Source organism: Cyprinus carpio, chromosome A15, assembly GCF_018340385.1.
Source record: "Cyprinus carpio isolate SPL01 chromosome A15, ASM1834038v1, whole genome shotgun sequence".
Lineage (NCBI taxonomy): Eukaryota > Metazoa > Chordata > Actinopteri > Cypriniformes > Cyprinidae > Cyprinus > Cyprinus carpio.
Window position 1 is genome coordinate 27,667,723 of NC_056586.1, and position 26,126 is coordinate 27,693,848.

At 33.5% G+C, this 26,126-nt stretch overlaps 2 protein-coding genes and 1 long non-coding RNA gene across 5 annotated transcripts; 1 reads left to right on the top strand and 2 right to left on the bottom strand.

The window, feature by feature from the left end:
• Window positions 1–114: 114 nt before the first annotated feature.
• LOC109067549 (sialic acid-binding Ig-like lectin 14) lies at window positions 115–17,609 on the bottom strand. 3 transcript variants are annotated; one of them, XM_042771638.1, is made up of 13 exons: window positions 17,494–17,609; window positions 5,940–5,999; window positions 4,749–5,129; window positions 4,346–4,642; window positions 4,143–4,242; window positions 3,869–3,907; window positions 3,319–3,351; window positions 3,174–3,221; window positions 2,134–2,160; window positions 1,689–1,730; window positions 1,116–1,184; window positions 821–839; window positions 115–650 (listed from the first exon to the last, which is right to left on the bottom strand). In XM_042771638.1, the coding sequence occupies exons 2-13, from the start codon at window positions 5,977–5,979 to the stop codon at window positions 588–590; spliced, it is 1,158 nt and encodes a 385-aa protein (XP_042627572.1). In that variant the 5' UTR covers window positions 5,980–5,999; window positions 17,494–17,609; the 3' UTR covers window positions 115–587. The 3 variants fall into 3 exon arrangements, with proteins under 3 accessions (XP_042627572.1, XP_042627571.1, XP_042627570.1); XM_042771637.1 differs by lacking the exon at window positions 17,494–17,609 and adding an exon at window positions 8,011–8,059 and having other exon boundaries at window positions 5,940–5,992; XM_042771636.1 differs by lacking the exon at window positions 17,494–17,609 and adding an exon at window positions 8,011–8,059.
• Window positions 16,493–24,771, top strand: LOC109104093 (myelin-associated glycoprotein-like). Its single transcript, XM_019117450.2, has 9 exons — window positions 16,493–16,931; window positions 17,119–17,185; window positions 17,484–17,846; window positions 18,812–19,102; window positions 19,790–20,041; window positions 21,251–21,502; window positions 21,902–22,165; window positions 22,260–22,338; window positions 24,563–24,771. Exons 2-9 carry the CDS (start codon window positions 17,140–17,142, stop codon window positions 24,612–24,614), a joined length of 1,599 nt encoding a protein of 532 aa, XP_018972995.2. The 5' UTR covers window positions 16,493–16,931; window positions 17,119–17,139; the 3' UTR covers window positions 24,615–24,771.
• LOC122147755 lies at window positions 23,568–24,994 on the bottom strand. The gene is made up of 3 exons (XR_006161825.1): window positions 24,761–24,994; window positions 24,519–24,660; window positions 23,568–24,125 (listed from the first exon to the last, which is right to left on the bottom strand). It is a non-coding gene; the product is annotated as an uncharacterized LOC122147755 (long non-coding RNA).
• Between the last annotated feature and the right edge of the window lie 1,132 nt (window positions 24,995–26,126).

Below are 26,126 nucleotides of genomic sequence, written 5' to 3' on the forward strand. Positions count from 1 at the left end.
CTATAAGGCAGTCTGTTTTTATAGGCGGGGTGCATTCAAGACATTCAAGTAAATGCCTACTGGCTAAATACGCTGTTAGAATCACACAGAAGTTTATAAAAGACTGTTTTTTTCTTTTCACAACTAACACTACACAGCGTCTCCACAAAGGCATCTCTCTATGGTTTTGTTGGAGTAATCCTGTGTCTGCATCTCTCTAGCCTTTCCTCTTCTCTTACTACATGTGCAGTTCAGTGGGTGGATGTAAAGAGGCAATAATACAGAAGTAGCTGTTGGTCTTCTTCTGCAGAGGCGATCTTTCCTTGCACTATATGATGCCATAATGGGACAAATTCCAGAATGAGACAAGCTTAAATTCAGCTAAAAGTTCCAGTTTTTCTGGCATATTAAAAAGTATGTTAGCACTATATATAACTATTATGTACTGTACATTATTTTTTATAACTTTGCAATGTAAGCATCATAGCAATATGTAAATACAGTAATACTGTACTATATGTGTAGGCATTATAGGTCAGGCTTAAAATACAACAGGCTCCTCCCCTGATGTCAAGTCTACTGTGTTCATCTAAAATGTGGCATTTTCATCAGATATTTCCATATAAGTTGAGGTCTGCTGTGTTGGTGTAATCATCATCGTAATTGGGATCCTTAATGGAAAAGAGAGATACAGAAATCTGATTTAATAGGAAATAACACATTTCAGTTATTAGTAATGAGATAAAATGTATGAACAACAAGAAATCAAGCACTAAACAACAAATGTTAACAATACTAAAAAGATTAATAATGAAAAAGTTATGATAAAGTATGTACTCACAGAATATGATTTGGCCTCACTGATGTGAATCATGTGAAAAATGAATTTGTAAATAAATAAATACATTGATCACAGCAGTTGGCTTATTATTATTATTTTTATTTTTTTATTTTTTTTTGCAGAGGGGGGTGCAAAGTCATTCTGAATGTAACTAAAATAAAACATTGATAAAAATCAAATTACACAAGATACTGGACTGTTGTAGCAAAGAGAATATTTGAGTACTGAGTACAGATATGAGTCATTCAGTGCCATGATTCTGGGTAATCAGTAAGATATTTCATATGCTCCATACCTCTTTGGTGATGGCATTGGAGCTTTGGAGAAAGGCTTGTTTCCTGACACTGTACATACGTTGTTTGCCCTGTTAAGATTCAGAAACTTCTATCATACTCCAGTAAAACATGACAAAAAAAAAAAAAACTATATTGAAGTAACTGTCCATAACACGGTGGATGTGGACAGAAAAAAAGGATGTTTATACATCCATTCTGTTTATATACTCAGACATTTCCTTTATATACCATTTCATCAGTTCATGCTTTCTCTGAGAAGCGAACCCATGACATTGGCATTGCTAGTGCCATGCTTTAATGTTTTACAGAATAAACATTCACAAAAACATTTATTGGCATTGGACCTCTGGTTTTATTAACATGTAACATTATGATAAATCAAATCTGGTAAATAATCCTTGATATATAATATATATATATATATATATATATATATATATATATATATATATATATATATATATATATATATTATATATATATATATATATATATATATACATATATATATATGTATGTATGTATATATAATTTACAAACAGTCATTCATAATAAACATGCAGATACTTTACTTGTTGTCAAAATTCCTGTCAATTTGATTCCCTTGACCTCTCCTTTAAAATACAGGACAAACAGACATTAGTCTTTCGGGTCAGCAAAGTATTTCATTAGTTTATGTACTTTAAAAATTTATATATATATATATATATATATATATATATATATATATATTTTTTTTTTTTTTTTTTTTTTTTTTTTTTCAGGTATGAAAACATTGGGCTGCATAGCATATTGTCCATGTTTTGAACAACTAACTTGAACATAATCCCATAATGTTTCAAGAACACAATGGTCACTTTTAATAATGGTTTTAATTTAATAACCCCTCCCCCCAAAAAAATAAATAAATAAATAAACACAAGAAGCAGATACCAAACTCAAAAAGAAAGCCTAGTCTTGGCAGTGACACAAATAAGATGATAGCCTTAACAGGCCGATAAGACAGTATGTGGGTACCTTGAAAATCTACTCCAAATAGACCTCCTAAATCAAAAAGAGGAACAGAAAAATGCAAATGAGAAAAACTAAATGCATTTTTATATTTAATCTAGTCATATCGTCATTTACAGATGTTTGACAGCTACTGTACCACTCACAGCTACAATTATAGACATTGAAAAGTGTTAATTTAACAGCTTGTGAAATGGTAGTGAAACATTTCTATCTCTATTTAAAAAAGAATGCTGTATTCTGTGCTGTATATAGACTTCTTTAGAACAGCACTGTGGCAACTTTTTCAATAACCAAATATACTGTAAGCAACACGGGTGACACTTTAGAATAGGGAACACTTATTCACTATTAACTACGACTTTTCCCTCAATAAATTCCTAATTTGCTGCTTATTAATAGTTAGTAAGGTAGTAGAGCAGAGGTAAGATTAGGGATGCAGAATAAAGTCATGTAGAATAAGGCATTAATATGTGCTTAATTAGTACTAATAAATGGCTAATATTCTAGTAATATGCATGCTAATAAGCAACTAAGAGACCCTAAAATAAAGTGTTTCCCTTTGCTTACATATAAGACACAAAAACGTACAAACATTAACACTATGCTCATATTAAAATTAAATTTACAAGAAATATATTAATTCTACAGACATGGGATATTACATTAATCTTTAATTGCTATTACTCTTGAAAATTACATGTCAAAATTAAAAGCAAATAATTATAATAATATTTTATCAAAAATACATTACATTATGACTCACTCCCCCCTAAAACCACCTGTCATCAGAACAACTCTGTTTTATATACAAATTCATGGCATCTGTACATTATGAATAGATTAATCTAAAATAATTGTTGTGTCCTACACCTTCAAATCCTGCTAATAATTTTAAACATAACACATAACTATGTCTTTGTAAAAAAAAAAAAAAACATAACTACAATCTAAAACATGCCATAGATTCAGTATTTTTCCACCAGAGGATCTGTTGTGTCCTGGTTTGTTGCAGAAGAACACATTAGACCCTGTTGTGTACTTGCCTCTGCTGTCTGCCACCAGGACCACTGCTGGCGTCACCTGAACGAAACCTGGTGATCACACAGAAGAATGGCAAGATCTTTACATAACTGATGGAGGCTGGTCAATGCAATGCAGCTTAAAAACAATGAAGAATATACGAATTACCTGCGAGACATTCTTGATAGTCGACTCCACATTCTAAAAAACATTTAAGACTTAGTAAAACAATTATGATGATTTTTTACTTTCAGTCACATTGTTGACGTATGGCGTCTTATTGTCACATTTTTTTTTTTTTTGTGTGTGTTTTAACTGTCTTGAACTGCATCATTAGATATTGAAAACAGATCTATGTGCTTTTATCAGCAGGAAGCATCTTTAAACAATGTACTTCCCCTCTCCACCCCATTCAAAATAGCACACCACCATAGACCATAGTTTAATATCTGTCTTTATCTCTTTTTATAACAGAAAAATAATTTACTAATACATTTTGTTCTATTGTAAAGTATTAATAACCCAATGAATTTGATGTTTCTTTCCTATGTATCTTCTATTCATTTTTTATTGAAAAAAATAAGTCTTGATGTTATATACAGTACCTGGTGTATCAAAGTTCACTGACATTGACTCAAAAAAGCCTCATTTTAAAATAATTTTAAAGTCAGACTGATGTACAATAATGTTCCCAGGTAGAACCGCTGGTAATGCTCACCCATTGTCATTTCTGGATTCGAGATCTGCAATGCGCTTCCTGGAACGATTTGAGACATTAAAAAAAATAAAATACTTAAATAAATAATATCACTGAAACATACAAGAATGTCATAATGCATTCTCAAATCCTCACATACAAGTGCAGTATTTTAACAGAAATTATTAATATGTACATCGGTTTCATTCACAGTTTAAAACAGTTTTAAGAATGTGTGTTTTTTTATATACATAAACTGATATTTATGTTATTTATAAGTCAGTTTCAGACTCACTTGTATCTCTTAACAATGAAGAAACACATTAATCCAACCAAAAGAGCAGCTCCAAGACCAGAGATGGATGGAATGAGGATGTGACTGAGAGTTGCTTGTTCTGGTAAAAATAAATAATAATAATTAATTATTATTTTTAATAATAAACTAGAAATAATTTTCAACTAATACATTATTTACACAGAACTGTTTTATTGTTATACCTTTCACAAAGATAGAGTGAGTCACTGTCATTTCGCCCTCGACTTTCCCGTGGTGCTTGACTGTGCATGTGATAGAGGTGTGATCATCCTCTTTTTGAGGGATGAAGGTCAGGACAGACTCTGTTTCCCAGTTTCCATGACCAATGTCCTTGTAGCTCATGATGGCTTTTCCAGTGTGGCTCCAGGTGAGAGTGGGCTGGTGGGATGGACAGGTGTGCCGGACGGAGCATTTGAAGACTGCAGTTTCACCCTCCTGCACAGACTGCTCAGCCTGCAGCTCTGGTTTTGATGCTTGCTCTGTAAATGCATTTGGAATGATTCACATTTTGGGATGTTTTGTTATTTTGTATCCTATTTAGTTGTTGTAATCACAGGTTGAGAGCTCAAAAGCACACTTACTTACCAATCATTTTAATCGACACACAGTTTTCCACGAAGGAGTACTTGTCTTTTTCAGATGTTTCTAATTCCACCCTGAAACAATACGGGCCGTTGTCATGGTTTTTGACCTCATCAATCTCCAAGGAGCAGTTGGAACCACCCAGTGAACCAATCAGTTTTGTACGACCCTTGAAACTGTCTTTAACCCTCGTAGAGTCTCCGTGAAAAATAATATCATCCCAGTTGTCTTTCATGTGCCATATAGCTCTAATACGATCAGAGGGCTGTACTTGAACAGGGTATTTGAATGAACAGGGCAACACGACACAAGATGAGACCAGAGCCTTCATTTCAGGCTCTACATGCACCTTCCAAACATCAGCAAACACGCCTGTGCAAATAACTGCAAAATAATATATATACATAAAATTAGTGAAAAATTCTATTTTTGAATAGTTGACCCCCCAAAAAATTGTTTACTAATCAACACAAGATGCAGGTGACTTTCTTTATTAAGTACAACAGTAAAGATCTTTTTTAGTTGAACCCAATGGTACTTAGTGATTCATAAAATGCAAGTCTAGAGCTACCGTCACTTTGTGTGTCTTATGAAGCAAACAATCAGTTTGTGAAAGAAACAGAACATTATTTATATATATATATAGTTATTGTTAATTTGTGTGTCTTGTGATGCAGTCAATTTGTTTGTGAAAGAAACTATATATATATATATAAAGAAACAGAACATTATTTTGCCTGAGGCTGGATTAGGTAACAATGTTGTAAATAAAGTTGTTCAATTTCTCATACAATCTGATCCTTTTGCCACATAAGTCCTCAATAAATTGACAGGAGTTAAGGGGATTCATTTAATGTTTTTGTATCTGCCTTTTTTGACTCACAAAGTGATGTTAGCCATGGACTTGCATATTATGAAACACCAAGGACCGTGGGTTAAGCAAAAAATCCTCTTTACTGTTCTACTAAAAAAACCATAATCTTGCATGGCCTGAGGATTAATTTAATTTAACAGTAAATTTCCATTTCTAGGTGAAATATTCCTTTAATAAACTAAAAAAAAAAAATAATGTAAAGAAGTTAACATTTTAATATAAATAATTAGAAATAGAAAAAAAATATTTCTATTAAAATTCTAAAATTATTCAAATAATTTATTCATATAATGTATGGAAAGAAAGATTTAAAATCTTACTGTGAAGCCAGTAGAGAAAAATTCCTGCCCGTACATCCATGGTGGACTGGACTCTAGAAACTGAAGAGGCAAAAACAATACTGATTTCTTACATATAATTTTTGTCTAGGGCACTGGATAGACCTCACTAATCATATAATTATATAGAGTTTATATATATATTAACCTGAGAGTTAAACAGGGACACTAAATCATAACCGATTTTGAAATCTGTTTGCAGCACACACATAAGGAGAATCTTTGCAGATTATCTTCCCTCAAATATTAAACATGCACACACTACAAGGTTTGAATATCGTGGCACATCACACACTGCAAGATATAATTAAGATTATCATGCCAGAGAGAGCGCCTCACGTGATCTCACGCAGCCGATCGTCTGAAACGTTATATTAACCTGTTAACAGCGGTTTTCTGTCTTCATATATTTAAGTAAAGGGTGATTATTTTAATAAGTACCACGTTTTCTTAATTCATCTTATTTTTGTATTTGCAATCAAAAGGGCTTGTACGTAGTAACACTTTATTTCTTTGTTCAAATCTATTAACAGTTACACGATTAAAACTGATCTTGAAAAACTGAGAGACCACATTGCTACATTGAACTCTGTAAAATGTTAAGTTGGTTGCAGTGCCATGCACTTAATGCCTCATCTGCGGTTCATTAGTTAACATTAGTTAATTACATTAGTTAACATATAAATAACATAAATAATAATGAACAATATTTCCAAGGCATTTATTAAGCTTAGTTCATGTTAATTTCAGCATTTACTTATGCATGATTAAAATCACAAGTTGTGTCTGTAAACATTAATGCACTGTGAACTAACATGAACAATGAACGACTATTTTTATTAACATTAACAAAGATTAATAAATTGTGTAATAAGTGTATTGTTCATTGTTCATTGTTCATTCATGTTAGTTAATACATTAATGTTAACAAATGACATCTTATTGTAAAGTATTACCATTATTATTTATTCATCATACTGTTGAACTTGACAGTATTTTTTCTCTTGTTATTTCATAGGAGATTAAAAGACGACGGAGAAAGCCAGAGTCTTGTGCCCTGCATTTTTCAGTATCCTTATGTTCATTGGGTGAAAAAGAAATACTCAATAAACAAACTAAAAAATAATTTGACTAATATCTCCCCCCACCCCCAAGGTTTCTATAGATATCACAATATATCGATATCGTGAATTCAAATGGCCACAATAACCATGATATGAAAAATCTAATATTGTGACAGCCCTAGTCTGTACAAGTATGTACAAGTCTAACACTATTCAAGAGCAAGTTAAAGATAGATATGGGCCTCGCTTGGGAGATCAAGTGTGATTCTTTTTTTTTTTCGTTATTATTTTCAGTTCTCTAGAAATTTGTATGTGAGCAAACAATACTTTGTAAAGAAAAGGAGACAATAATTAAAGCAAGAATGATAAATGTGCATCTAATATGAATCTCACTAGATTATGTTTTATTGGTAACACTTTCTGTGAATGTGAAGAGATGCATTAGTAAATGTGTAAGTTCACATTAACAAAACATTACATAATCCTGAAGAGTTGTTCATTGTAAGTTCATGTTAGCTATTAGTATATGAATAAGTTAACTTGTATAAAGATTAATTAATACTGAACAGATGCATTGTTCATTGTTAGTTTGTGTTAACTAATGCATTAACTAACGTTAACTAATACTACCTTATTGTAAAGTGTTACCATTTTGTTTATATGGCACGTTTAAAAACATCAGACATGGCCAAGGTGCTTTACAAATCAGATAAAACATATCTGCAATAATCAATAAGCAATCAAACATGATATAAATGAAATGGAAATTAACCTTAACCAAATGTATGATATTAATGTGTTTAAATATATGAAATGACTGCTATGTTTATTTAGAATTTTCTCATTCAACACATTTACTTACTCATAAAAAAATCTATATATTTTAAATAGAAATATTAATATATGCTTATTATCAGGAAAATTGTCCATTTATTTTATCATGATGTTAATTATTATTACATAAAGTATTAAAAAGAAAGAGAGCCTACCTTATTTGTTTTAGAGTGTGACTAATGTGCCTTGACTGACTGACTGAATGACTGACTGAACTCTAATGAAAACCAGAGATATAAACTTCCTGAAAAAACAACAGGAAGTGCATTTAATACCACAGACCTCTGAGAATTTATTTCATTTCTCGTATTTGAGGATGCTGTGCTGAAGAGCATCAGAGCATATCAGACCAAATGTGTACTTGACTTGACAAACTCTGAAATGAAGAGAATATGAAACAATGAAAGAAACAATGTAAATGGAGTACAAGGAGATTGACTTTGTTAAGTTTCTTGAAGCTGCTCACACACAGGCTTGCTATTAAGAACTCATATTATGTTCTTCATTACCGAGACTTGGTGGCGAAAGAGATCTTTAATTAAGGAATAGTTAAACCAAAAATTAAATTTGTGTCATAATTTGCTCACCCTTATGTCGTTCCAAACCTGCCTGACCAGCTGGTTTTACCTTGTTTTAGCTGCTTTTTTTCCCACAAAATCAGCTAGTTTTACCTGTTTTTAATAAATTGGCTGGTTTTGACTGGTTTTTAGCAGTTTTTAGCAGTTTGCTAAATCAGCTGGCTTTAGCTGGTTTTTTAAAAAATCAGCTGGGTTTAAGTGGTTTTAGCTGTTTTTAACACAAACCCGATTCCAAAAAAGTTGGGACACTGTACAAATTGTGAATAAAAACAGCATGCAATGATGTGGAAGTTTCAAATTTCAATATTTTATTCACAATACAACATAGATGACATATCAAATGTTTAAACTGAGAAAATGTATCATTTTAAGGGAAATATAAGTTGATTTTAAATTTCATGGCATCAACACATCTAAAAAAAGTTGGTACAAGGCCATGTTTACCACTGTGTGGCATCCCCTCTTCTTTTTATAACAGTTTGCAAACGTCTGGGGACTGAGGAGACAAGTTGCTCAAGTTTAGGAATAGGAATGTTGTCCCATTCTTGTCTAATACAGGCTTCTAGTTGCTCAACTGTCTTAGGTCTTCTTTGTCGCATCTTCCTCTTTATGATGCACCATATGTTTTCTATGGGTGAAAGATCTGGACTGCAGGCTGGCTATTTCAGTACCCGGATCCTTCTTCAACGCAGCCATGTTGTTGTAATTGATGCAGTATGTGGTCTGGCATTGTCATGTTGGAAAATGCAAGGTCTTCCCTGAAAGAGACGACGTCTGGATGGGAGCATATGTTGTTCTAGAACTTGGATATACCTTTCAGCATTGATGGTGCCTTTCCAGATGTGTAAGCTGCCCATGCCACACGCACTCATGCAACCCCATACCATCAGAGATGCAGGCTTCTGAACTGAGCGCTGAAAACAACTTGGGTTGTCATGGTCCTCTTTAGTCCGGATGACATGGTGTCCCAGTTTTCCAAAAAGAACTTCAAATTTTGATTCGTCTGAACACAGAACAGTTTTCCACTTTGCCACAGTCCATTTTAAATGAGCCTTGGCCCATAGAAAACTCCTGCGCTTCTGGATCATGTTTAAATATGGCTTCTTTTTGACCTATAGAGTTTTAGCCGGCAACGGCGAATGGCACGGTGGATTGTGTTCAGCGACAATGTTTTCAGGAAGTATTCCTGAGCCCATGTTGTGATTTCCATTACAGTAGCATTCCTGTATGTGATGCAGTGCCATCTAAGGGCCCGAAGATCACGGGCATCCAGTATGGTTTTCCGGCCTTGACCCTTATGTTTTTCCGGCCTTGACCCGTATGAGATTGTTCCAGATTTGCTGAATCTTTGGGTGATATTATGCACTGTAGATGATGATAACTTCAAACTCTTTGCAATTTTTCTCTGAGAAACTCCTTTCTGATATTGCTCCACTATTTGGTGAATTGGTGATCCTTTGCCCATCTTGACTTCTGAGAGACACTGCCACTCTGAGAGGCTCTTTGATACCCAATCATGTTGCCAATTGACCTAATAAGTTGCAAATTGGTCCTCCAGCTGTTCCTTATATGTACATTTAACTTTTCCGGCCTCTTATTGCTACCTGTCCCAACTTTTTTGGAATGTGTAGCTCTCATGAAATCCAAAATGAGCCAATATTTGGCATAACATTTCAAAATGTCTCACTTTCAACATTTTATATGTTATCTATATTCTATTGTGAATAAAATATAAGTTTATGAGATTTGTAAATTATTAAATTCCTTTTTTACTCACAATTTGTACATAGTCCCAACTTTTTTGGAATTTTTTGGTTTGTAAATCAGCTGGGTTTTTTAGCCTTTAATATATACTGTATATATAAATCGGCTGTTTTAACTTCTTTAAGCAGTTTTTTGCTACTGTAAGTCAGTTTTTTGATTAATCACCTGGTTTTACCTGTTTTTTAGCTTTTAAAACTACTAAATAAAAACTTAACTATTTCAAGCTGAAAACCTTCAAACTTCAAGCTTTTAAAACTAGGCTACTTTAAACTTTCTGGCTAGGCTTTTTCAGGACAACTTTGTCTACAAACATTTTGTTATTTAGTTGGGAAACTATTGAGAACATTGGTCAAGTTGAATCCAGAAAACACACAAATATATTTACTGGCAAGTCCTAGAAAGCAAACATAGTAAGCAATGACTGTAGGCATATACGTGTGCTTGTCGTTGTTGTTGCAAAGGTAATGCTTATTTGCACGTAAGCTCTAGCAAACTGGTAGAATCACAGCCGTAAGCAAAAATGTTGTCAATGATAATGATTTTTTTTTTTTTTTTTTCTAGGGACTGGGTGTTTTGATATGTGAAAATGAAGATGTAATATACATTCATCAGGAAAATGTGTTTTAGGAGCTGTTTTAAAAGTTTCAACACAGCTCCCTCTGTAGTTCAAACGCTTTCAGAAAATAGACCTAAACAAATCTGGATGAGCGGCTGTAATAATCAAGAATGCATGCATTGTTTGTGTAAAAATGTTAATATTATTTAGCAAAAGCAAAAATGACTTTTGAGGAAACCCTGTAGAAAGGCAAGAAACAAGAAAAGCAAAAAAATAAGGAGAAAATGCGTAAAGTGATGAGTATACTGACTATTGGAGGAGCTCTTGAAGCTGCAGATTTAATCATGTGTGATTCAAAATTCAGAAAATTATGTTTCACTCAAATCTTTAAATCAATCCTGAGAAGTTCCTGTTTTTTTTCTTAAAAATGGAACTTCCTCTTTTTCATTGTGCAGTAGCCATGAATTTGATGAACTGCTTTTCTATATACACACTATGTCCGTCACTATGCCAAAACTTTTTACAATTCACATTGGCAGTTTCTTTATTAGGACGACAGGGTGACACATCACCCAGGTGCAAAAGAGGTTGTTGTTTTTTTTTTTCTATCACATTCAACCATGGTGTTATGCTAGCTGTCATTGTTTGTTCTGCCTTTGGATCTACAGTATAGTTCAATCAGTGTCAAGTCAAATACTTTGGAGTACTGACCAAGAATTGCCCAGAGTGTACTCACAGACTTCCATACAAAGATTAATTGTTTATTTCTGAACTGCAGGCACTGCGGTGAAATCTATATGGGTTCCGGGAGGGCTAGCACTGACATGCTTTCGTCATCATACATAACCTTAACTTGTGCAGCGATTGGTGGGAACAAAAGACCTCTATTAATAATTAGGCTAAAATCGGGACTAGTCTGTATGGACTGTATAAAGCAAACCAGTATCTTACCAGTAACATTTTGATGGATCATGATTGTAATGGAGGTAAAAATTATTACAGTGACATACAGGAGTTGTACATTAAAGCCCTGCACAGGCCTCAAATCTAGGCCCTTGTCTGACAACTTGACAACAACTCAAAATTCTCAGCCCGAGTCTGTCTGGAGCCTGTTTTCTCTCTCTCTCTCTCTCTCTCTCTCTCTCATTCCGCCACTCTCGCCTCCCCTCTCTCTCTCTCTCTCTCTCTCTCTCTCTCTCTCTCTCACACACACTCACTCCTCTACATTAGGCTATACTGAAAAATAGCCTATACTATTATTACAGCCATGAAAATATATATACAGTATAGTACATTTACAAAAATGTTTGGAGCATATTTTTATTTATTTTTTATTAAAGTTTTTGTCTTTTAAAATAACAAACAAGAGGCCATGGCCAACAGCGAGTTGACAACATTTGATCAGTTTAGCCTCTCAAATCAACACTTGACTTCGACAAAACCCATAGATATAAAACACTTCAAGCGTATCACAATGTTAATTTAAATGTTTGTTATGTTAATGTCACTGGTGATGATTTATAGATGCATAAAAAATGCTCTAAATAAATGTAACATTTTTCCCCCTCACAGTTTTTGCTGTGACACTGTATACATAAATTGTGAACTTTAATTTATCTTGAAAAAATCTTGCAGAAAATATAGTTTGTGAGAATCATCCTCAAAATTAATCTTGAACTCGGTAAGGGGAATCATGAAAACCCTCACTGGAGGTAAGTAGAGCATGTAATAGTCAATAGTCATTAGTGAGACCACACAAAGAGGGGGTGAAAGGTGTGTGTGTGTGTGTGTGTGTTTGTGAGGAGGAAACAAACAGACCAGGGACATTTGACACTAATGTGAAAAAATATGATCTTAAAAAGATGCAGTAACCACTCATAAAAAGTTATGAATTGCATTAGGTATCAAACCATATACCTTGATGCCAAGGTGATTTATCTTTTTTCATGCATGTACTTTTATTTAAAATAAAAGTAACTTGTTTGATATTTAATACATAAAGATTTTTTAGAGTAACCAGTATTTTTTGTGACCAAGCTGTGAATGAAGATACAGTAAATGTTATATTTACAGTAAAAATAATTTCTGCCTTGCAGTTCATCCTTGTGCATGCCATTTGTTAAAGTTGCCATCAAGACAGAGGTCAAGTTCATGCCACATACAGTAGTGGTCACAGTTTACATAGTGGTGCATACTGGAAATAACACACACACACACACACACACACACACACACACACACACACACACACACACACACACACACCGTGAACAACAGCAGAAATGTTTCTAAGTTAAATTAAATATACTGTAGAAAATTAAAAATAAACTTATTGATTAGGCAATGTCAGTATGAATGTTAGTTCTGTTCTGGTGTTTTATATGGCAATATATTATAAAAAGACAGCACAATGAAAAGCTGAAGCCCTTCACTGGCTTTCTGTGTGAAGTATGAACAGGATATACGTAGTTGCGGCTGTGAAAATTATATTTAACATACGAGTTAAAAAAATACTTTCATTCAAATTCATGCAAAACCCTGGAAATTCCATAGTATCAGGGTAGTGATTTACATAGGTAAGCCCCCACAGACATTTCCTTCATTAAATTTAATTAAGATTAAATTGAGGACAGAACCTTGAAGTACTTTTGCACCATCCAGCTGGACAGTTACAGCAGCTTAATCATGCAGTTCTGTATCGATCTGGGCTTCTTGACACATTATCTATTGCTGTACTGCTGTGAATCAGGATCAGATCGGAAAATTTAATAAAGATTCATTTTATAAAAATACTGGCCATTTGTTTGTAAATGTACAGTATATCTAACTTTTAATTTGATTAAGAAGACATATTTTACATATATGTACTACATATACATGTACTCACTCAAAAAACTTAAGCTGATTACATAAAGCATTATGATTATGTGCAGCCTTGTAGATGTACTTGCATAGAGGTTCAGTTTTCTCAAATGAACACCATTTCTAAATCCACTGATTTGCAGTGTTTCTGATTTGCTAACATTATAAGTTCCAAAGGCCTAAGTAGACATAGTTAAATTTTTTGTGCCAAAAGCAAGAGCCACTGGACCACTAAATGGTGCTATTTAATTTTTGTTATATATTTTTTTATATTTATTATACAATATATGCGAAGCTAAGTTTAATGGGATATCTAAACTTCCTGTATATATTTAATTTATTTATTTTATTAATATATAATTAATTTAACCCTTCAGGGCACTTTTATGTTGAATGTGTACAGCCAGTCTTTCAGAAGCCTTTGAAACAGGAAGTGCACAAATGATCACAAGCATCAAGTTCAGCAAGATACAAGGGGAAGGAAGCTCTCAAATATTCAGAGCATCAGTCTTCTTCTGATGAACTCTGGCACTGTTTGAGGATACAACATTAAGTGCCAATATTTAATATTTTATCTACACAGTGGCTATTTAAGTCCCTTAATAAGTAACTAATGGATTGCACTTGTTGCACTGTGCTCTATAAACAGTGAGAAATTAAACAAAAATTAAAACACTGGGATTCTGAAACAATACTCAATGCTTATTAGTGATTGTAGTAACAACTGAAGTGCCATAAATTATGACAACATTTATTTCCAGGCACTGAACTTTGATGCAGAGATGGTTTTCTGGAGCTGCTTAACGTCTGTTTTTCTCTGGCTCAATTCTGTACAGTTTGCTAAAACTAAATTTTCCAAGAAGCAATCGCATCCGTTACTGCCATCTATCATCAGCACAGTCTAACCAGGAACAATTTTCAAAGCAAAGCTGGGAAATGTGCAACCTTGCCTTTGTAGATGAGAAAAATCCACAAAACTGATGGACCTCGTTCAGTTTACAGTGAATATACTGTACTCCCTAAAGGAAATGTCAGGACCTTGTGAAAACTCTTAAAAGATTTAGATGGGTATGTTATTTGTAAATATTTTTGGAAATATTCAGAAACTTGTGTTCCATTTAAACATTTAAATAATTTCTGAGCAGTTTCTGTTTGTCTTTAAAACAGACCTTTCCCTTTGTTATTGTCAGTGGAAGCAATATATTCAGATTAATTGAATTTCTGCAAACCATGTCAAAACCAGCATTACAAATATGCATTTGTTGTATCTGAAGAATAACAAATAAAAAATCCAATATAACTGTGATTTAAAATGTATCTTAAATTCTGTGGTATGAATTGCATTAGATATCAAACAATGCATCAAATGATGCAATAAGTTTTCTCAGAACTAACTTCTCTTTCTTGATGCCAAAGTGATTTTGGTGAATGTGCAATGTTTTGCATGTATCTTTTTTTTTTTTATTAAATTAATTTGTTTGATATTTTGCTTAATATATCTAATACATACCACATTCAGTCTTTTTAAGTGTTACAAATACATTTTATGGCCACTGGATAATGCATATCTTAAGAACAAAGGAACATTAACGCCCCATTTCATTATTTCATATTTTACAGTACCTCAAACAGTAGAGATAGTAGAGCTGTTGACAGACAAAGGCCAAAGTAGCTCTTCAGTTACAGCTCAACCTCACAAAGGTTATTTTTATTTATTTTTTTTATTTTTTATTTTTTTAACAGCCCAGCTGTTTAATCAACCACGCAGGATGACATACAGCGAAGTCACATGACAAGATTTTTTTTTTAGTCCACATCCTGATAAAATTAAGACATAGAGGTTAAGTTCAAGCCCACACAGTGGTCACAGTCACACCACTAGTGATGCATATTGACAAAAAAAAAAAAAAAATACCCTTATATTTCACTTCTGTGTTCTCTCAAATACATATAGTTGTAGCATCTATCTATCTATCTATCTATCTATCTATCTATCTATCTATCTATCTATCTATCTATCTATCTATCTTTTTTTTTTTTTTTTTTTTTTCTATCTATCTATCTATCTATCTATCTATCTATCTATCTAATGGTTAGAGAGTTGGACTCATAATCCAAAGGTTGCGAGTTCGAGTCTCAGGCTGGCAGGAATTGTAGGTGGAGGGAGTGAATGTAGAGTGCTCAATACCATGACTGAGGTGCACTTGAGCAAGGCACCGAACTCCCCAACTGCTCCCTGGGTGCCGCAGCATAAATGGCTGCCCACTGCTCCGGGTGTGTGTTTATGGTTTGTGTTTGTTCACTGCTGTGTGTGTACACTTTGGATGGGTTAAATGCAGAGCAAGAATTCCGAGTATGGGTCACCATACTTGGCTGTATGTCACGTCACGTCACTATCTATATATATATATATACACATCTTAGCAACCCCCTGGGCTAAGGCTACTAACAACTAGCAAACACCTGAAATAGCCTTGTTGCCATGCAGCATTGCATTAAAGACTGAATAGATTGTGTGTATACACCTAGAAACAAACCAAAACACCTTAGCAACACAAAGCATGTAATAAAAACCATTAGGTACACGTACACCTAAGCAACCGAATAGCAAAATCTTGGCACCCACCCACAACACAATGCCTCATGATTCAGGTAGCAATTACAGTAAATGTAATCCATTCATGCATATGTGATTACTTTTTATTTGATTGAGTAAATTTATTCATCTACATTTAGCAAACGCATTCACTCAAAAAAAAAAAAAGTTTAAGTGAACTTCTTATATAGAATTAACATATATACACACACACACACACACACACACACACACACACACACACACACACACATTTCAGGACACTTTTATGCTGAATGTGTGCAGCCAGTCTTTCAGAAGCCTTTGAAATAGGAAGTGACCAGGGGCTTTTCTAAGGCACCAGGGCTTAGCCCAGAGACATCCATGCATGTGTCAGAATACACAGGATACACTTCAAATAAAATATGTTTAAAAGTTACATTAGCAAAAAGATAAATATATGTAAACCCGCAGGGCTCTGTTAGCCTACACATATTTGTAAGGAGCTCCTGAATGCATGTACACTGCATTTACACTTAGTCTTGATGTGCACAAGTCATGGTAATAAAAACATTTGGGGCTTCAGCCCCCTCAGCCCACCCCTAGCACCACCCTGGAAGTGACCAAACTATCTCAAAAGAATCACGCTCAGCCAGATATAGGGGGAAGGAAGCTCTAGGATATTTAACACTTCAATCTTCTTCTGTTGACCTCAGGCACCATTTAAGGACACAACATTAAGTAAGTTACTCATTGAATTTTTTTTCTACATAGTGACTGTAAATCCCTTATTACATTTATTGCATATGTTGCACTGCACATGCTCTGTAAACAGTGAGAAATGAAACTATGTTCTGTCATTCTAAAACAATACTTAGTGGTTAATGGGAACTGAAGAGCCGTAAATAATGACAACATTTATTCCCAGGCTCTGAACTTCGATGCAGAGATGGCTTTCTGGAGCTGTTTGCTGTCACTGTTTCTCTGGCTCAGAGGTTAGTAAAATGTAACTACAAAAAATGGTTATGCATGACAGTTTTAAGTTGAAATAATCAATGTTTAGTCTTTTTGTGTAGTGAATTTTACACACATATGAATTGCAGTATGTCTTGGAAAATAATTTAGGCTCATACTAAAACAAAAGGAAATCCATTAAAAAAAAAAGTTTAATTATCATGTAATGTCACTGGTATAACATTAAAATTTAAATTTGTAACATATAAAATAATTTAATTGGGTCACTAAATTGTTCGGAAAAAAATGCAATATAATTTTGGTTTATTCTGCTTTCAGTGTCACTTACTGCTGGGGAATGGAGTGCTGAAATGCCGAAATCAGTGGTGGGTTTGTCTGGATCATGTGTGGTGATTCCCTGTACTTTCAGCTACCCTGCAAATGGAAAAACATACACAGAATTTACAGGGGTTTGGTACAAAGGATATTATGAATTAACAGTATACCATACAGACACCTCAAAAATCAGTGATGCATTCCAAGGTCGCACTAGACTCACTGGTGATTTGCGCCAAAATGACTGTTCTTTGAAAATCAGCTCTCTGAGCAGCAGTGACACTGGACCATTTATGTTCCGGATTGAGATTAAAGATCTGGACAAGTTCACCTATGACCAGAATAAAACTTCAGTAACAGTTAACGGTAAGAGAAATTATGTTTAATGTTACCTTCACTCTTAAAAATAAAGGTTTCATGGATGTTGGATTAAATTGTTTGTCAGCATGTTTTCTTTCAATTAGAACAGGTTTTGCATTTCTTTTTGGAACTTAGCTTGTGCATCTGCAGTTTTTGAGTGAAAAATTCAATCTATACACCCAATTTACATTTATGCATTCGGCAGATGTTTTTTTTTTTCCAAAGAAACTTACATTGCTTTCAGTGCTATACTTTTCTTCTTCTTCTTCTTCTTCAGTTTATGTATTGACTAGAAATCGAACCCACAACCTTGGTGTTGTTAGTGGGTGAGCGTGATTTCACCAAGTACAACATGTTCCTGGATCAACATCCTTGTTGATCCTGGAACAACATTCCAATCTACCAATCAGAACTGAGATATAACTTTTCAGGATATATCTGTTTTATGTTTACAATCAGGGTTAGGTGCTTCTACACTCTTGTTAATCAGCTACAGTATCATTTCCCACTGATTTTAGGAATAAATTATGGGTAGGGTTAGGTTTTGGGGTAGGGATTGGGTTAAGTCTATAATTTTGGACATTAATGTTGATCCTGGTCTTACTTGGCAAAACCACGGCGACCGTTGTTAGCGCCATGCTCTACTGTTTGAGATCTATGATCAGTCAATTCAAAAAAGAAATAAAAAACCTGTGCTTACTTTAAGAAAACAATTTGATAAGATTAAATCCAAAATTTGGTAATAATATAGCATAATGAGTCATTTATAAATAATTTGTTTGGAGGTCCATCATAACATTAGCTAGAATTTTCCTTAAGAAGAAAATCCTCTCCAAAACAAAATTACTGTATCACAACATGAGGGTTAATCACTATGATTTGTTGTATACAAATTAATATTTCAGTGAATGTGTCAGGTATGAGAAGTGGAGGAAAAACTGTTGCATCAACAATTTGTGTGTCTTCACCAGAAACACCAGAGATTCCTGTCGTCTCTGTGGAAGAGGAAGTGACATCAGTGAAACCGGTGACTGCTACCTGTGCCGTGTTTCATTCCTGTCCCTCAGACCTGCCTCGTGTCAGCTGGAACCACAACGGCACACACTCGAGCCTATCACAGCCGCAAAATCCCGGTCACTTGAGGCTTACATTGTACACCCTGACCTTCACCCCTTCTAGAGAAGACCATAATAAACATCTCAGCTGCTCTGCAGAGTATAAAGTGAAGACTGTGACAAACTACAAAACACTCAAAGTTAAATGTAAGTCGACTATGTGAACTGACATACAGCCAAGTATGGTGACCCATACACAGAATTTGTGCTCTGCATTTAACCCATCCAAAGTACACACACACAGCAGTGAACACACACACACACCGTGAACACACACCTATGTGAGTAAATGTATAGATAAATGATAAATAAATGATCAGATGCTTACTCGTATCTTTTCTTGTTAGTTGTTAATAGTTTTAGGACTGTGGTTTGCAACCTTTTTAACTCAAAATCCCTCATTTTCCTACACAATATTGAAGTTCTCCTATATGTAAGATAATTCATATGCAGTATTTCAGCAGTAATTATGGCAAAGATGTTTGTTTTAAAACGTATTTAATATATATATATATATATATATATATATATATATATATATATATATATATATATATATATATATATATATATATATATATATATATATTCTTTATTTTATGTTTAATTTAAAGTTTTTAAATAAGATTATCTTAATATATTAATATTAATAATGATTTATTATTTTCAGTACTTTTGAATGATCCTGTGGCCAAAATATGCAAAGTCTGCAGAGGCCCCCTGGTTGAAAACCACAGTCTTATGAAATGAAATAAATGTTTGGCACAGGGTTAGCCTGATGAGACCATTGTTGAGGTAATAAATAGCATTTTATCAACATTTTGTCTCAATCAGATCCTCCATATGATGTAAAAGTGGTTTCTAAACCCTCAGTGAAGGAGAATGACTCTGTTGAACTGACCTGCTCCAGTGACAGCAACCCTCCTGCAAACAGCTACCAGTGGTTCAGCTCAAATGGGATTTTGTTAGGAAACAAACATACTCACAGACTGGAGAGAGTATCTCGACATACTGAGGCCATGTCCTGTACAGCCATTAACACAGAGGGAAAAAACAGTTCTGGTCCACGGAAAATTAATGTGCTGTGTAAGTAAAGTTTTTTTGTGTGACTGACCCTTTATTGATTGGAGAAAGTATTTTAACATGGAAAAAATACACGTCAAATTTAAAGAAATATTTCAGACTCAGTTGATTAGTTAGGTCAAAGTTAACATGATTTAATCTGTAAAGGTTAAAATACTCAATGTTTTAGTGGTCTGTGCTCCCACTGGACCCAATGAGTGCACAGGAAGTGGTAGAAAGAACTGAAAAATAGAAGTTACTCAAACAAAAACCAGTCTTAAGTTGCTGGGGTATATTATTAGCAATAGCCAAAAAAAAAAAAAAAAAAAAAAAAAAAAAAAAACCTTGTATGGGTTAAAATTGTCGATTTTTCTTTGATGCCAAAAATCATTAGGATATTAAGTAAAGATCATGTTCCATGAAGATGTTTTGTAAATTTCCTACTGTAAATATATAAAAATTTTATTTTTGATTAGCAATATGCATTGCTAAGAACTTCATTTGGACAACTTTAAAGGTGATTCTCTCTCTCTCTTTTATTTTTATTTTTATTTTTTTTTGCACCCTCAGATTCCAGATTTACAAATAGTATCTCGGCCAAATGTTGTCCCATCAAAGCAAACCACATATCAGCGGAAAGCTTATTTATTCAGCTTTCAGATGCTGTATAAATCTCAATTTTGAGAAATTGACACTTAAGACTGGTTTTGTGGTCCAGGGCCACATAAGTTTTATGCTTTTAATGTATGTAATGTTATCAATGATTTGTCTACTGTGCAACAAAATAAACAGTTGACATAGGCAGTTCTGGATATTCTCCATGTTTTTCAATTGAATGCAGCAGTGAGGAAAAAGCACCTTCTTTTTGCCTGCTGCAACAAAGTGAGGTGAATGTTGAAATTTAAAAAGCTAAATATTTCCAATTTTTAAACTTCATATAGTGCTTTTAAGTCTTCCAAAAATGGTTCTATTCACTTCCAATGATTTTTTTTTTTTTTTTTTTTTTTTTTTTTTTAAGTCAACCTGGAATATTCCCATAAGGTGTGTCCATTGGAGGATTTTAATCATTGAAAGTCACTACATTTGTAAAATAATAATAATAAAATAATAATAATAATAAAGGTTCTTCATTGGCATTTATGGAAAAGAAAACTTCTTCTACATACTAACTTAAAATGTTTTTATTAAATTAACTGAATGTTTGACATTTTATAAAACTTTTATGTCAATCAGATCCTCCATATAACGTAAACGTGGTCACTAATCACTCAGTGAAGGAGAATGACTCTGTTGAACTGACCTGCTCTAGTAACAGCAACCCTCCTGCAAACAGCTACCAGTGGTTCAGCTCAAATGGGATTTTGTTAGGAAACAAACATACTCACAGACTGGAGAGAGTATCTCGACATACTGAGGCCATTTCCTGTACAGCCATTAACACAGAGGGAAAAAACTGCTCTGGTTTACAGAAACTTAATATACTGTGTAAGTATGAGTGAAAGGCCTCAGTTCAACCATTTAAATTGCTACTGTTGGTGAAAGAAGATCATTATGATTAATGATATCTATCTATCTATCTATCTATCTATCTATCTATCTATCTATCTATCTATCTATCTATCTATCTATCTATCTATCTATCTATCTGTCTGTCTGTATTTCTCTGTCTGTCTATCTATCTATCTATCTATCTATCTATCTATCTATCTATCTATCTATCTATCTATCTATCTATCTATCTATATGTCTGTCTGTCTCTGTCTGTCTGTCTGTCTGTCTGTCTGTCTGTCTGTCTGTCTATCTATCTATCTATCTATCTATCTATCTATCTATCTATCTATCTATCTATCTATCTATCTATCTATCTATCTATCTATCATCTAGATCCTCCTGAGATTAAAAGTGAATCTTCTTGCCAGACTAAGATTTTGACCGTCTGTGTCTGTAATGTGGACTCCAACCCTCCCAGTGAAGTCAAGTGGTTTGATCCAGATTCCTCGGAAACCTTCTCCAGCACCAGCATTAAACAAACTGAGTCTCTTACCATATTCACCCTACAGGGTTGGCTGGGTTTCCCTGAGACTGTCCAGTGCTTTGCCAATAACATTCTGGGAAATTCTTCCATAACTTTAGAAGCTCCTCAAAATGGTAAGACTTCATATTCAGTCTTTTTTGAAACACTCTTTCATTGTTTTATTGCAAAAAATAATTAATATAAATATTTGTTTGTTTCTTTTCACAGGCATAATAATACACATTGCTGTTGCATCTGCTGCAGTTGTTTTAGTCTGCATTGTAGTGTATGTTGTGAGAAAACGCTGGTAAGGATCTCTCTCTCTCTCTCTCTCTCTCTCTCTCTCTCTCTCTCTCTCTCTCTCTCTCTCTCTCTCTCTCTCTCTCTCTAAAGCTACACATCACTCACTCAATCAGTTTGTCTTGTTATTCCTTCTTGTTTCTCCTTTGTATCTGCACTGTAAAAAATAATTTGTTAGTTTGACTCAAAAAAGTAAGTTACCAGATTGCCTTAAAATTTAGAGTTCATTAAAACTAAAAATGTGAGTTATTACAACAAATATTTTGTTCTAATAATTAATTTAACTTAACGTTATTTTGTATTGTATCATTTTAAGCAAAGGGATTAAATTAACTTACAAATTTAAGTTCACTCAACTTAATTAAACATACTATAATATTAAATTGAGTGAACTTAAATTTGTAAGTTAACTTAATCCCTTTGATTGCTTGAATAAATTGATACAATATGTAATTCTAAATTATATGAACCAACGATTTTAAGTTGCACTAAGCTTAACTACATATAGTTTGTTGTAACTTAGAAGTTTACACGGTTGCTTTAAAATTATGAGTTAAATAAACTTCAACACAAGTTAACATGACAAAAGCTTTTTTTAACTAATTATTCTGGAATGACAGCACAAATAAACCATAACTTTAACACATTTACATTTTCACATTTATTATAAGTCACAAAAATATTAATTAATCAAACTGTCTGACAGGTATATCTTAGTATTAAATAGGAAAGAATTAACTACTGCTTGAATGAAAACATTAAAACACATCACAACTCATTTGCCCACACAACTCAAGTTTCTATTGAGCTTGATACTGACAGTATCCTATTCCTATTTAGCATTATTGTGTTTAGTATTAAAACACCCTACCTTTAAAAAACATAGATGAACATTGACATTTAAACAAAAAAAATCTGTTTTATTCTAGCTTAAAGCATTCTTTTTTTTAATCAACACTTGAATATAGGTTTCATATAAATGTATAATTTTGAGCAAAAAGGTGAGAAAATCAAATTTTTATCAAAAACAACACCTGGATAATATTCAGTACGATTATCAAAGCATAAATCCAGTAAATCGCTTCCATCAACACCTCCAAAGCTTGAACAACCATATACCACTTCCTGGATCATTATTTTACTCCATAACATTATGCAGTTTTCATTTATATGCTATCTATTGCTAACGATCACATTATTTATCATATGCATCTGTTTACATAAGAGGTTGCTGGTTTTCTGTCCTGTTCACGTGTGTTTTTTGTTCGGGAGGTTTTGTACTCGTTCAGAAGATGTGTAATAGTGCCCCCGAGGGTATAACAATGAAAACACAAAGTTGTAAAAACTCATCTTTGGCGGGGAAGCATTGTCTTCTAAATGATGAGATAACTCGTCAATGGCGGGGAAAGAGTTAATGTTACATCGTCATCACATCTCGTGCACCACTGATAAGGCTGCCTCCTTAACGCACACCTAAAATTCGAATGCAACGTTTTTGCATTCGAATGTGGATTTTTATTTCAAATTCGACGAATATTCGAAATTTGAATTTTTTTTTTGACAGCCCTAAACTGTACTGTGTTTTGGGTAATCAATTTTAATGATGTAAAGAAGACCCATCAGGAGCACAAATGCTTTCAGGACATAACAGATATTAATGAGGACAAGATGCTCTTCCAAAATGATAGCAATGTCAATGGTTTATTTTAGAAGCACTTACAAATGCTTCTCCACAGTCACAATTAAGATGCCCATGTCAATGCCCTTCACTAAGTCTCTGATTTCATGAGACGGCTGAAAATACAAAAAAAATAAGAAATTCTTTACAGAAACAATTTTTACCTATTAAAATGCACAAAAAAACTAACACAACTCTTAGTAGAAATACACAACACAATTCTGAATGTTCGTAAATACAATCTAAAAATATATATGTTGTATAGAAATACAGAATATAGAAATTACAGAAAAACTCAAATGAAATCTAATATAAAATGACATTTTATGAATCCACAATTTCAGCCAAAAAAAATCTACTGAAGGAAAAAAAAAAGTCACCTACACCTTGCAAATTTTTATTTTAGGGTGAACTATCCCTTTAACTCTATTTTGGCTTTAGTTTAGTATTGTAAATGTACCGTGTATCATGACATACAGTAAGTGATGTGTACTATATTGAAAACTTACATGTTACAACCACAGATAACCAAGACTTCTTCTTCTATTACCAGGACCACATCACTGCAGATTGATGGTGCTCGTTTTGGTCACCCACTACTATAACGCCAACAGTCATGTCCTTGATGAATTCCGCTTGAGAACCTGTGTGCTTTGATAAAAACAAAGGGAAGCATTAAAATATGCCTTACAATATTAACAGTCACAGACTCAAATAAATGTGCACTTATAAAGTAAATAAATTCACTTACAAGTTGTCCAAGCTCTGCAATGTGACAGTCGTTCCCATTATGTCTGCATAGCACTTTGATGGATACTACTGCAAAAGGACTTGCTGAGGTACATCCACAAGAATTCTATGCTGATCTTCAGTCAATCCAGAATATCAGTAACATGGAAAATACAGAAATATGTTAAAACAACACTATAAATAAAAATTAATTAATCTTGACAAAGAAAGCCAAATGTCATTCCAAGTTTCAATTACCAAAACCTTATTTTACAATCCAGAAAAGGCTTTTAAATGGCATAACACAGGAAATTAGAACAAAACAGCTAATTTTACACATTTGTGACCATCCTTATCACAGGGCTGTTTATACAAGATATATGCCATCATTGCTATTCAAACCTTTAATTTGATAACAATAACCGTATATTCACACAGCGTTGTGATGGGTTCTGGTGAGGCACTTCAATAATCTGGATATACTTCAATATATCTGGAACCTTTGCTGATCAGCTAGCTGTTAAAACTGATAACAACACACTGGAGACTCATGCATGCAGATATAATGTGCAAAACTGTTACTATAAAACAACACTGCATGTGCCTTAACATTTAAAATTAAAAGAGAATATTTCATCAATAGAATCTACATTGTTTGAGATGTCTGTAACATATTATGCTTTTTTTAAGTAGTGTGATGTCTGATGTCCATTCTCATCTGACAACGCCTTGGAAAATTAAGCCTATGCTAACATGTGAAGAAAATTACTAATTAATAATCAATCAATCAATAAATGACAGATCAAAGAGGAAAATAAATATTTGTTGACTTTAGATCTTATTATGCACTGAAATTGATCAAATTGTAAATATGACTTTAATGACTAAAATTCACTTTAAAAGGTCTGAGGACTAAAATGGCACATTAATAACTGGAGAACAAATAAATATTACATTAAATGAATTGTTTACCCAAAAACAGAAATTTGGTGAACATTTACTCCCACTCAGGCCATCCAAGATGTACTGTAGATGAGTTTGTGTTTTCATCAGAACAGATGTGGAGAAATTTAGCATTACATCACTTGCTCACCAATGGTTCCTCTGCAGTGAATGGGTGCCGTCAGAATGAACCACAATAAACCACAAGTTATCCACACCACTCCAGTCCAGTAATTAGTGTCTTGGGAGGTGAAAAGCTGTATTTTTGCAAGATATATATTTTTTTTATTATTATTTTTTTTTTATTTGTATTTTTTTATAAGAATGTCATTTTTGGATGGACTATTCCTTCACTGTATATTCATGCTATGTGGTTCTGGTTAGCTTGGGTGTGGGGGAAAATAAAACAATATTAAACCAACACCCCCTGGCATGTAATCTTCATT

What these genes read in the sequence shown, in the direction of transcription:
- LOC109104093 (XM_019117450.2), top strand. Translation starts at nt 17,140, where the DNA reads ATGGCTTTCTGGAGCTGTTTGCTGTCACTGTTTCTCTGGCTCAGAG. An exon ending in ACTGTTTCTCTGGCTCAGAG is followed by an intron (nt 17,186 to 17,483) that starts GTTAGTAAAATG and finishes TTCTGCTTTCAG; the next exon opens with TGTCACTTACTGCTGGGGAA. An exon ending in TTTAGAAGCTCCTCAAAATG is followed by an intron (nt 22,166 to 22,259) that starts GTAAGACTTCAT and finishes TTCTTTTCACAG; the next exon opens with GCATAATAATACACATTGCT.
- LOC109067549 (XM_042771638.1), bottom strand. Translation starts at nt 5,979, where the DNA reads ATGGATGTACGGGCAGGAATTTTTCTCTACTGGCTTCACA. An exon ending in TTCATTGTTAAGAGATACAA is followed by an intron (nt 3,908 to 4,142) that starts GTGAGTCTGAAA and finishes AAATCGTTCCAG; the next exon opens with GAAGCGCATTGCAGATCTCG. An exon ending in GAATCCAGAAATGACAATGG is followed by an intron (nt 3,352 to 3,868) that starts GTGAGCATTACC and finishes AATGTTTTTTAG; the next exon opens with AATGTGGAGTCGACTATCAA.